At 45.0% G+C, this 12,162-nt stretch overlaps 1 protein-coding gene across 1 annotated transcript in view; it reads right to left on the reverse strand.

Annotated features, from left to right (window-relative positions):
- CSMD2 (CUB and Sushi multiple domains 2) overlaps window positions 1-12,162 on the reverse strand; it is a 543,202-nt gene that overhangs the window by 126,299 nt on the left and 404,741 nt on the right. The window contains 3 exon segments of the mRNA XM_077769466.1: window positions 1,994-2,107; window positions 4,793-4,909; window positions 5,459-5,653. Coding sequence (XP_077625592.1) covers window positions 1,994-2,107; window positions 4,793-4,909; window positions 5,459-5,653 — 426 coding nt within the window.

Genomic DNA, 12,162 nt, shown 5'->3' on the forward strand with positions numbered 1-12,162 from the left:
CCCCCCCCCAGTAAATAAATAAACTTAAAAACATAAAAAAGATAAACAAGAGCAGTCAATAAAAAATTCAAAAGAAAGGAATGAGTTTGGGAGCTTTCAGTACCATATGTTTAAAATTCTCCTAATATTAAATTCTCCTAAAATTAAACATAATCTTACACTAAGCTTTTTGATACAGATACAAAAACACACAGACACTTAAAGACATGGATATAAAGTCCGGAAACATATCCTTAACTTCATAAAAATTTAATAGATGTAAATCTGGCATTTTGAAATTTCTGTTAGGACAACTGATTAACTAACTTTGAAAGAATATGGTTAGATTCCCTATAATAAATAACAAATCAAGATAAATTCCAAAGGTATTAAAGCAAAACAACCAAACTGAAAAGAAACAAAAGAGAACACAGAAGAATATTTACTTAATCAGCATAAAAGTAAATGAGAAAACTCTAAAAAAAAGCATTGAGAGATCCGATGTCATGAGAAATTTAAATTTTCTGACATTAAAACACACCCTGAAGACAATTAAGTGGCAAATGACAAAGTGTAGGGGGAAAGCATTTTATAGCATTTAATATAGACAAGAGGTTTTTATGGCATAAGATAAGTATAGCTTGTAATAATATGGAGGTCTACTAAGTCAATAGGAAGATAAATGGTAGTAGAAAAATCAACAGCAATTCACAAGTAAATTCACAAATAAAAGATGCATGGGCCAATAATTACATTATAAAAAGGTTACCCCAACTTGTAATAAAAACAGGCAAATTAAGAAATGAGATACAGGGGTGCCTGGGTGGCTCAGTTGGTTGGGCATCCGACTTTGGCTCAGGTCATGATCTCGCAGCTCGTGGGTTTGAGCCCCATGTTGGGCTCTGTGCTGACAGCTCAGAGCCTCGAGCCTGCTTCAGATTCTGTATCTCCCTCTCTCTTTGACCCTCCCCTGCTCACCCTGTCTCTCTCTGTCTCTCAGAAATAAATTAAAAAAAAAAGAAATGAGATTTTTTTTCACTTTTCAAACTGATGTTTTGTTTCCTTAATTAGCCAGCTTTTGAGAAGAAAACATGCTCTCTTATTCACTGTTGGTGAACAAAGTGGCAAGAACTTTCCTAGAGGGATGCTTGGCATTTTGGCATATTGCAAAATCAGGGATTTTGATAATTTTGCTAAAATAACTGATTAACTAAATTTGAAAGAATATAATTAGATTACCACAGAAAGCCTTAAATTAAGATCACACATGTCCTTTAACTTGGCAATTCTACTTCTAGATAGTCTAAGGTAGTAGTTAGAGATGTGTGTAAAGACGTATGCATAATGCACTCAGTTACTATTCATGAGAGTGACAAATTACAAACAATCTCAATGTTCAATAATAGGGAATTCATTACATAAATTTTTTTAACATAAATTTTAAGTAACTATATGATGGACTGTTTTGCAGCATTTAAAAATCCTATTATAGAAGGAACTAATGGCAGAAATGCTCACAATGGACATTTCAATAAAAATATGTATACTGTTTTATTCAATAAAATATGCAAAAGATTAAGTCTAAGTAGATATAAAGGCTGGGGGAAAATACACTCCATCTTTCAGTGGTTCTTTCTGGGTGGTTTTTATTTTAATTCTCCACACAGTTATTTTGTCTTGACTCTAAGTTTTCCACATTGAAAATGCAGTATGTTTATAATTAGAAAAACATGTGAGAAAAACACGTCTAAGAATAAACCAACAGGGGAATACTACACCACTTGGGGGGCAGCAGTGTAGACACACCTTGGGGTGAGGATAGTTTACCATGCCCCCTTCTATGTTTGGGCTACCAGGAGCTGACTGTCGTGTTGTAGAGAAAGGACCAATGGACGGCAGACACAAAGCTGCGTGTTGCCACCTGTGGTTGGGCTTACAGGGCCTCTTTCCTTTCAGTGGGCCCGCGATGCCCTCAGCCCACCACCACCCCCGATGCTGGCCAAGCCCTCGGTACCTGTGTGGGAGCCCGAGAGGGAGCTGAGGAGCCGGGAGTGTTGGCTGTGGCCATCATGCACCTCCACCACGTCGTTGAGAGCCGTATGGAAGAAGGCGAACTGTCCAAACACCACTGTGAAGGAGACATGGTGTGGAGACCTCAGCACGGAAGACTGGCCGCCATGTTGGGGGCAAGGACTAGAGGTGTGGGGGCTACAGGCCAGGAGCAAGGAAGTTGTTGGTTCCTGGGGCTGACTGCTTGCTGAGGCTTCTACTGGCTGATCAGTACACTGGCCAGACCCCAGGCACAGGGTTGTGGGGAGGTGGGAAGGACCGGCTGGCATTCTTCCTCATGGGTCGAGATAACACTGAAGACTGAACATAACAGGCTTGGTGGAACTGGAGCTGGGCTAAGCCCATTCCTTTCCCAGACAGCAGCGGCAGCAGCTGCTCAAGGTCATGGAAGGTCTTTGGCAACATCCTCCATTTTCCATGTGTTCTCAGGACCCTGTATTTTCCTTTTTGTTTTTCTTCTAAAATCCTGCTGACCAGGACAGCCTTTGATACAAGATCCCCCCCCTGGTTAAGAGGGATAAGGGTGGTGAATAGCAGCTGCGCCTTGGGAAGGAGCGATTGTCTAAGGAATGGGAAAACATCTTTATCTCATTTCCCTCTGTCAAAGCCAAGGGAAGAGGCAAAATGACATTTATAAAGCACCTACTATGTGCCAGGTACTATGCTTGCCATGTGTATCATCTTCAACCATGACTCTTCTAGATGTCCATATTTTATAGACACAGAAACTGAGTCTCAGAAGTTAAGAGTGTTCCCCAAAGGGCACTCAGCTCACTCCAAGAAAGGGCTGAGAAGCTGGGGGACCCTGGTCTTGATGAGCCCTCTCAGTTGAGGCCTAAAGGCCCTGCCATTTGATGGCTATTCATGCCACCAGCTATGTATCTCAGGCAATTTCCTCAGCTGTCCCCTCAATGCCAGTCTCTGCTGGAGGGGCTGGTCCACTGACCCCACGATGGGAACAGCTCTAACTCTGCTATCTGCCCAACCTTGGTTCGGTCTGCCTGTGCTGGCCTACCAGTTTGCCAGGTGCATCTGGGGTCAAGAAGCAGGGCAGGAGGGAGAGGAGCAGAAGTCAGAGGGGGTGGGGGGAGGGGCAGGTGGGAGAGCACATTGTGGAACCCCGAAAATGGGTACTGACTTAGGTGGTAGCAGGGGTATCTCCAACCTGCGGAGGTGAACAGGATGGGCAACATTACTGCTTTCAGAGTGTGCATTCTAGTGGGAAAAGACAGTCAATAAAGGGGGAAAAAGCCCACTTAAGCAAAGATATAAGGAAGATAATTTCAGATATTGTTAAAATTAAGTCCTAGAGGTAATGGGAAAACATGATAGAACAAAGCAGCTCACTTTAGGTAGGAGATCAAAGGAAGATCTATTAGAAGAGGAAGTCAGAGCTGAGACCTGAGCTTGGGCCAGTGTTGCAGACCCACAGGCAAAAGTCTGCCCCAGACTCCCAGGCTCAGCATCATTGGCAAAGAGAAGATACTTGGGAAAGACCACTGCCCTTCCACGAGCCAGCTCTCTGTGTGCCTGTGAAACAGCCCAGTGAAACTGACCAGCTCTTGGGTTACTGCCTTTAAAGGCCTGAGCTCTTTATTATGGGAGGAATCCAGGCACAAACTGCACACCACTTATCAAGGATTGTTCTGAGTGGCAGACTGGACTGGACAATGTTTTAGGACTTTTCTAACTGTGATCCCGCAGGTCCAAAACTCCTGCCACGTTAAGTATGCTGGGGTGACCGGCGTCACACGCACGCACATGTACGTGCACAGGGGCTGGGGTGGGAGTGGTGCATGATGGCTGGAGCGGTAGCTTAAGGTGAGACTGGGTGTTTACAGAGGGCAGGGGGCACGTCTAGCTCATGTCTGCAGCAGCGTGCGTGATCCCTGAGAGACACTCCCTAAGTGCTTGCTGGCACCAGGCCATGCCCTATGCTCACTCCATCCTGTCTTGGGAATCAGTAGCCAGCTGCCGCCCCATCCCTCTCCTAGACAGGATTTATCAGTGCCCTTTATCCCACCTGACACCACTCCTGTTTAGAAACAGTTGTTATTCCTCCTACAAAGAGGAGATCCAGGGAGAAAGTATCCAGGCGGGTCACCTGAGAGCGCAGGCACAACCAGTCTGGCTGCCCGTTAGAACTTCCTCAGGGATGGCAGGACTCTTAAATGTCCCCACTGCCAACCAGCTGACAAGCCCGGCCTCTTTCTGCCTGAGTCTTCTGGAATGTGGAAGTTTTCTGGCCTTCTCAGGACACTGGCCTGCCCTCCACTTTTCTCTTGCCTGCCCTGCCCTACCTGTAGCTGCTGGGCCAGGCTGCCGGTCTCGGCTGGGATAGTGGAACACTGTGGCTCCCAGCTCCGTCCTGCACCTTCCTGCTTCCTGCCCTTTGATCACCCTCCCCTGGGTTCAGTGGTCTGCAGCACCTCTAGTCAGACTTGGGCTGTGCTGGCTAGCCTCCAGTGCCCCCTTCCTTCCCTCTGTCCTGATTAATTCCTCCCCAGGTGCATCCCCTGGTTCCGCTGGCCGCGCTAGTGCCCCTCCCCACATATATGTCAGGAGCGTACCCAACAATGTATCCTATATCCACTGCATAGCATCTGCACCCAGGAGTCCTGTACAGGTGACTGTCTACCCGTTCCCACAATGCGAGTGGATACAATTGAGAGTGGAGCCAGGGATACAACTGGGAAGGGCCTCAGGGCCTGGAAAAGGTCAGAAAATGTACAAATAAACATACCATAGTCCTTGGGCACGGTGACAAAATAGAGGCAGATCTGTCCACTGGTGTAGTTCTGGGGGTAGTTGGGGGATAAGACCACTCCGTCAGAACCCACATACTGTCCCCCACACGGGGCTGGAAGAGAAATCAGAGAGAGGGCCAGGTGATCTTGGAGGGCTCTAATCAGCTGTCATGCTCTGTTGTGCCCACCCCAGCCCGAGCCACTGGCCCTGGTGGGGCTGCCCTGAGGTGTGCGACTGGGAGTGACCACCATGCTCTTGAAGTTCTGACATTCCATCCCATGCCTCTTGCCAGGACCCCTTGGCTGAGGCAGACCCCGCTGGAGTCAGCCTACCCCGCTGGCCTTAGTTTTACACATCTGACCTCTTAGTGACTTTCCCTAGGCTCAGGAACAAGCCCAGGTCACCTTTAAACTCCTGTCTCCCTCGTATGACTTGCTGGCATGTCTGAGGGCCACTGTTGATGGCCTCTGAGTAGGGCTGGGAACACAAGGTGATCTGAGAGAGAACACGTCCATAGGGGCTGTCCACATGGTGAATTACCAGCCTCTCTCATTCACAGTGAACTCAAGGAGTCCACTTTTAGGGCCATGTCCCACATCTCCCTTCCCCCAGATGACAGCCCCTCTGCCTCTGACATGCCATCCTGCCCCTGTTCCACCACCTGTGCACACTGGGCGGGGGTTGTTCCACGTGGGCTTCCCATCAGGCCCTAGGATGCAGCTGAGGGTAGAGGCACCCTCAACTTCATAGCCCCCGTGGCAGTAGTAGGTGATGGAGGAGCCCAGCTTCAGGTCGGACCCCACTCGTGTGCCGTTCTTTATGGAACCAGGATCGAAACATGATTCCCGTGGGTTTTCTGGAAAAAAGAAACACACACAGACACACACACACACGCAGAGGACTCATTAGTGGCCCAATTTCATGGTGCAGCACCCAAGAGGAGACCCTGACTTTAATTAGCCACAGAGCGTATGGGGATTTGGGATTTCTGGTTCTTTTCCCTTCAGGTCTGAAAACATCTCTCAATCTAGGGCTGGAGATCATCTTGGAGAGTGAAATTTTCCCTCTTCTCCACATTCTTGCCCTGATCTACAAAAGACTGAGTTGCAGCTAAACCTTAGGGCCCTCTATCACTCCTTGACCCTTTCCTCTCCAGGGGAGCTGACCGCTGTTATATCCATACCTTGCAGATACTTCTGAGTGCATGGGCATCAGTCCTTAGATGTAGGAAGGAAGTAGGAAACCCCATTTTAACCTCTGGACTTACTAGGGTTAAACGGTTTTCTAGGGTTTTGCATCTGGGTATGGGGTGCTTGCTAGTTTATTAAAACAGTAGTATTTTTTTTCCACCTGATTTTTGTTGGATATATGTCTCTCTAATTAGGCATACCATGATGTACCTAACAGGCATCCACTCTGTCTCTTCACACTGGATGAGAGTGAACTTTGTGCTGCCTGAGCAGTTGAGAGCACTATTCGGCACCCCTTCCCCCACCCCCCAATCTCTGGAAAAGGGCACTCTGCAGCCTCCCTCACCATCAGCTGGAAATCCTGAGCAGCTCTAGGGAGCCAATCGTTCACTTTAACCCATTGCTGCTTTTCCTCCCCCTCCTTGGTCAAAGACCACTGGTGGCCAAGAGGCCTATCATCATGGCTGGGCAGTGTCAGGAAAATGCCACTGAGTATCAGGGTTCCATTGGACTCCTGGAGGCTATGCTACAGGGAGGTCTGGGGTTTTGGGGACTCACAAAAAGGTGCTGGCAGCCCTTGCAGGTGGACTCAGAAGTTCAATTAACAGATTTAAGGAGGAAAGAGCCGGAAGAGAAGAGGTCAGAGTTTGGAGATGAATAGCTGAGGAATTTTGCTGAGGCTGTCCTTGTCACCTGGGCATCTTTTGGGATACCTATATGAAGCAGCCACTGCTTAAGGTTTGGGGGCGGGGGTTGGGGCTTAGCTGCTAGCCAGACCATTGACTGATGGAATGGGGCTCTGGGCATCCAGGTTTCTGCCAAGTCCAGCCGCTCTTGCATTTGAGCCCTCATGGCCCTGCTCTTTGTCTTTGCCTATAGTTAAGGGTGCAGTAGTCCTGGATATGTTACTGCATTTAAACTCAAGTGGGACACAGAAAATGATCCCATCCAGCAGAGGACCCCTCAGTGGTTTCCTCATGGGTCCTGTGGTGTGTCGCCTTCACCCTCCAATTAACTCTCTCCTCTCCCTAAGCTCACTGGCTCTGGCCAGGATACAACTGGCCATTGGGTGACCCATCTGAGAATCCCAGAATTACAGGGAACTGTCATCATGTCTTATATTTCATCTGCCCTTTTCACAAATTAAAATGGGTCAAACCTAATTTGAAATTAAGCCACTCAGAACTAAGTTGACATAGCTCATAAGGGGCAGAACTAGCTGGGGCCTCCCAATATCTACTTCTCCCCTTAATTCTTAAATAATGGAAACCAGACTTTTTTCCAGAGTACCAAGGCACCAGCTAAAATCTACATCTTCTAGCTTTCCAAGGAGCTGCATCCAGCCAAAGAGACAGTCAAGTCAGACAGCCTCCTGTTTCACTCAGAGTCAAAGCCCAAATCCTTATGGGCTTAAAAGCCCTGGCCAATCCCCACCCCTCTATGATCTCAACTCCTATCATCCCTCTGCTAACTTTATTTCAATCACATTGGCCGCTGTGCACGGAATGTTTCTTCAACTGCATGGCTCTCGCTCTCTCTCAGCTCCTTCAGAGAGTCACTTTTTAGAGACACTTCCTTGACGAGCTATTCACATTTTTGATATTCCTCTCCCCAGCACTCCCAGTCACCTTTCTCTGCTTTTTTTCTCTGCACTGGCATCAATACTATCTCATGCACTATATATTTATCCATTTTTTTGTATCTCCCTCCATCAGAGTGCAGGTTCATGAGGAAGGTATCCAGTTTTATTTATTGCTTTAGTCTAGTGCCTGACAAATGGTAGGTGCCCAATAAATATCTCTCAAATGGATAAATGTGGGACTTTATTAAGAGAAAGTGACTCAGCTGAGAGAATGCTCATAAGCCTTTCTTTTTCTCCCTTCTTTCCTCCTTTCCATAGTCTGAACTTAGACATGATGACTGGAATTCCAGTCACTATCTTGGATCCTGAGATAACCATGAGGATGAGAGCCATGTCCTGGCACGTTAGAGCAGAAAGGCAAGAGGAGTCAGGATTGGGGAGGGAGTCAACTCATCATCCCTGGATGACAATCCCTAGATTCCTTTTACAGGAAGGAGAATAAATTCCTACTTCATAAAAGAAGCTGTGTTTTTGGGTAACAGCTGGGCATGTTTGTCCTAGAACTTTACAGGGAAGAAAGTCCTTTCTTCCCTTATTCATATTGCAAAAACTCCTACACTATTTTTAAACTGTTTATTTTTGAGACAGGGAGAGACAGAGTACAAGTGGGGGAGAGGCAGAGAGACAGCAAGACACAGAATCTGAAGCAAGCTTGAGGCTCTGAGCTGTCAGCACAGAGCCTGACGTGGGGCTCGAACTCACAAATGGTGAGATCATGACCTGAGCCAAAGTTGGATGCTTAACCAACTGAGCCACCCAGGCGCCCCAAACTCCTACACTTTTCAATGCCACCTTCTCTTATGCAAGTTTCCTGAATTTTGCTTTCTCTCTGGCAGAATTCTGTTTTTATTTCCTGAATTATAGCATGTGTGGCACTATCTTGGTAGGTCGGATAAATATATTTCCTTCCAGTATCTTCTGTACTCCTAAAGAACAGGGACCCTCACCTATTCTCTTCATAACCCTGGCAATTAGCACAGAACTTGGTATTGGAGCTGGCTCTGTTTGGCATATAATGGATGCTTAATAAATGGATGCTGAATTGACTGGCTGAACACCCTAGGGCTTGGAAAATCCACAATCACATCAATGATTCCAAATACAGACTGTATTTTATAGTTACTCACATGTCAGAGCAAGAAGAGCTCATCATTCCGAGCATTATCACATTAATGAAAATGACAAGGGTAATGAAAATGATGATAGCCCCTTACAGAGGAATATCACATTTATAATTTTCAACGTACTTTCCAATCTGTTATCTCATTTGTGCCTCACAATAGCCTCTGCAGGAGGCAGTGCCAGGTGTGCTCCTGTTCAGGTTATAGATGAGAAATGTGGTGATCAGAGAGGCTAAATGAGTTTCCCAAGCGTTCAGCTGGTAAGAAGTAGAATTAATACCAGAATCAGGTCTTTAGTCAGCCAAACCAGAGCTGAGCTGTGAATGATAAAACTGTAATGACTGAAATATCATTGTGATAATAATAAATAAACACCAAGCCCAAAATGGGAATAGTAAAAGAACCAGCTTCTTTTTGTCCTAATAGATAAGGAACATTTCTAAACACTGTAATAGCAAGACATTGAAAATAGCAATATGCACACCCAAGCAGTAAGGAACTGGTTAAAAAGATTGGATTACAGCCATCCACTGAAATACAAGCAGGCTTTAAAAAGAATTGCAAAAGTCTTTGAATACTGATATGGAAAAATGATCAAGATCTATCATTGGACAAAAACCAAAAACAAAGTAAAAACAAACCCCTATGACAGATTAATACATATGGTGTGATCTCTCTTCATATAGAACAGGGATCAGCAAACTACAGCCCACAGTCTCACTGCCGGCTTTTGTATAAAGTTTTAAATAAAGTTTTATTGGAGAATAGCCACCCCTATTTGATTAAACACTGTCTATGGCTCTTTTGGCATTACAACAGCAGAGTTGAGCAGATGTAATAGAGACCATGTGGCTTGCTCAGCCCAACTATTTACTATCTGGTCCTTTATAGAAAAAAGTTTTCTGACCCTTGTTATAGAATTCACATTATTTTATTTTTACAAAAAATATCTGGAATAAGATAACAAACCATTAACAATAGTGCTTTAGGGGATGGTAGTAATGGTAGGTGTTAAGTTTTTAGAGTACATCTTATGTGCTTCTGTACTGTCTGCATTTTCCCAACAAACACATTTTACTTTTAAAATAGGCAAAAATGAAGGTATTTCCATTTTGAATTTCAAAAGAAAGGCTCATTGTGACAGGTGTGAGGTGGTATCTCATTGTAGTTTTGATTTGTATTTCCCTAGTGATAAGTGATGCTGAGTGTCTTTTCGTGTGTCTGTTAGCCTCTGGATGTCTTCTTTGGAAAAGTGTCTATTCATGTCTTTGATGAATGGATAAAGGAGACATGGTATATATACTGTGGAGTACTACTTGGCAATGAAAAAGAATGAAAATTTGCCATTTGCAACAACGTGGATGGAACTGGACGGTTTTATGCTAAGCAAAATAAGTCAGAGAAAGACAGATATCATATGATTTTACTCATATTTGGAATTTGAGCAACACAACAGATGCACATAGGGGAAGGCAAAGAAAAATAAGATAAAAACACAGAGGGAGGCAAACCATAAGAAACTCTTAAATACAGAGAGCAAACTGAGGGTTTCTGGAGGGGAGAAGGGTGGGGGGATGGGTTAAATGGGTGATGGGCATTAAGGAGTGCACTTTTCGGGATGAGCACTGGGTGTCATATGTAAGGGATGAATCACTGAGTTCTACTCCTAAAGCCAAGACTACACAGTATGTTAACTAACTTGAATTTAAATAAAAAATAAATAAATAAAATAAAAAGAAAGACTCCTGGCAGTGGTGGTTGGTGGTAGTGGGAGCAGGTGTGGAAATCTGGTTGCAACTCCTTGGCCCATAGTGTTACGTCCAAGGGCTTAAAAGAGACAACAGGTACTTTTTAGTACCTTCCGGTAGAAGCTGACCTTGGTCTTTCCTGAATTATTTCAGATTCTCTAACACAGGCTTCAAACTCTTCTTCTGAACATCTTCAAACTCTCTCTGTCTGAAACATTCCCCCAACCCTGCTTTGCGCAGTGGGCTTATTCTCAACCTTTAGGTCTGTTTAAATGATACCTGCGGGGCAAAGCCTTCACCTTCACCAACTGCCGTTCTGAAGCAGACTCCCCAGTTCTCTTTCTCAGCAGCTTTCTCTTTCCTAACTTCCACTTTTTACTCCTTGTTGGGCTATGTATTTGTTGTCTGTTTCCCTCACTCACCTTTGTGTTACCTTAGGGACCATGACCACTGTGCCCACTGCCGTAGCCTCCATATTCAGCATAGGGCGCGGCATGAAGTGGGAGCTCAGTAAGCGTTTGTTTACTAAATGAATGGCCTCCACACTCATGCATGGACATCCGAGCCTGTCCCTGACCAGAAGGGAGCCACCACACCTGCTGGAAAATGAGAATAAAGGTCTCCCTACCACCACCGTTTTTCTGATGTTTTTGGCTTAGGGAAAGACAGTAAGTCTCTCTGGGACTCATTTTTAGTAACTGTATCGAAAAACCAAGATCCTCCTTATTCCCTCTGTTTCCTTCTAGCAAAGGGTAAAGCTACCCAGGTGGCTGAATTTAGATGAGAACGCCTCAGAGCAGAGTCTTATAGAAATCCACAAATGACATGATTACATTCAGAATCATCTAGAAGACCTGCCTAGAATGACTTAGACACCACGATCACCTTCCAGCAGCAACTGAAGAGAGATACCTACAAACTTGCCCATCACTGCCTTATAATTAGGTGAGCCTCCAAGATCTTATTGGCAGCAAAAACGTCTATCTGTCTGGTTGTCACTGGAATGTGAAGTCCATGGAGACAGGAACTTTGTTTTGTTCCTTGCTTTGTTTTCAGGCCCTATAACAGGGTATGGCATATAGAAGGTGCTGAATAAATATTTATTGTATGAACAGAAGGGTAAAAATGCATTATCTGTCCTTGCCTCTTACGCAAAAGCCCAATTTCATGACATCACTCAATGGATGCTTGCCTTAAGCCAGGTCAGTCTGAAGGTCCTTTGGGATTTGGAACTGGGACACACACTGGGAAGTGATTCAGAGTCAAGAGTGAGGTGGCCATACTTGCCCTAGTGGAGGCAATGAACACTGATCTGCAGAAAGAGGAGAATGTAGCAGATCCTCAAGAAGAAGCAGGGAGGGGACAAGAGCCAGTCTCAACCTTCAACTCTCCCTTCCTGATCTCAGTCCTTTGGAAGTTTATGCTCCCTGCCCTTGGGCTCCTGTACTTTAAAAATATATTCCCTTTTTGTGTTATGTTAGAGGGAATTTTTGTGATGTGTGTTATTAAAATACAGAATCCTTTTTGGCTTAATTACATCGGCCATTACTTTTCTTACAATAAGGTTTCCCTTTTGTCTCAAGTTGGTTTGAATGAGTTTTGGGTTTTTTCATTTTTACCCCCCACCTCTTTTTTTTTTTTTTTTTTTTTTTTTTTTTTGTCTA

This window comes from Crocuta crocuta, unplaced genomic scaffold (genome assembly GCF_008692635.1).
Source record: "Crocuta crocuta isolate KB4526 unplaced genomic scaffold, BGI_CrCroc_1.0 scaffold351, whole genome shotgun sequence".
In the NCBI taxonomy this organism is placed as follows: Eukaryota; Metazoa; Chordata; class Mammalia; order Carnivora; family Hyaenidae; genus Crocuta; species Crocuta crocuta.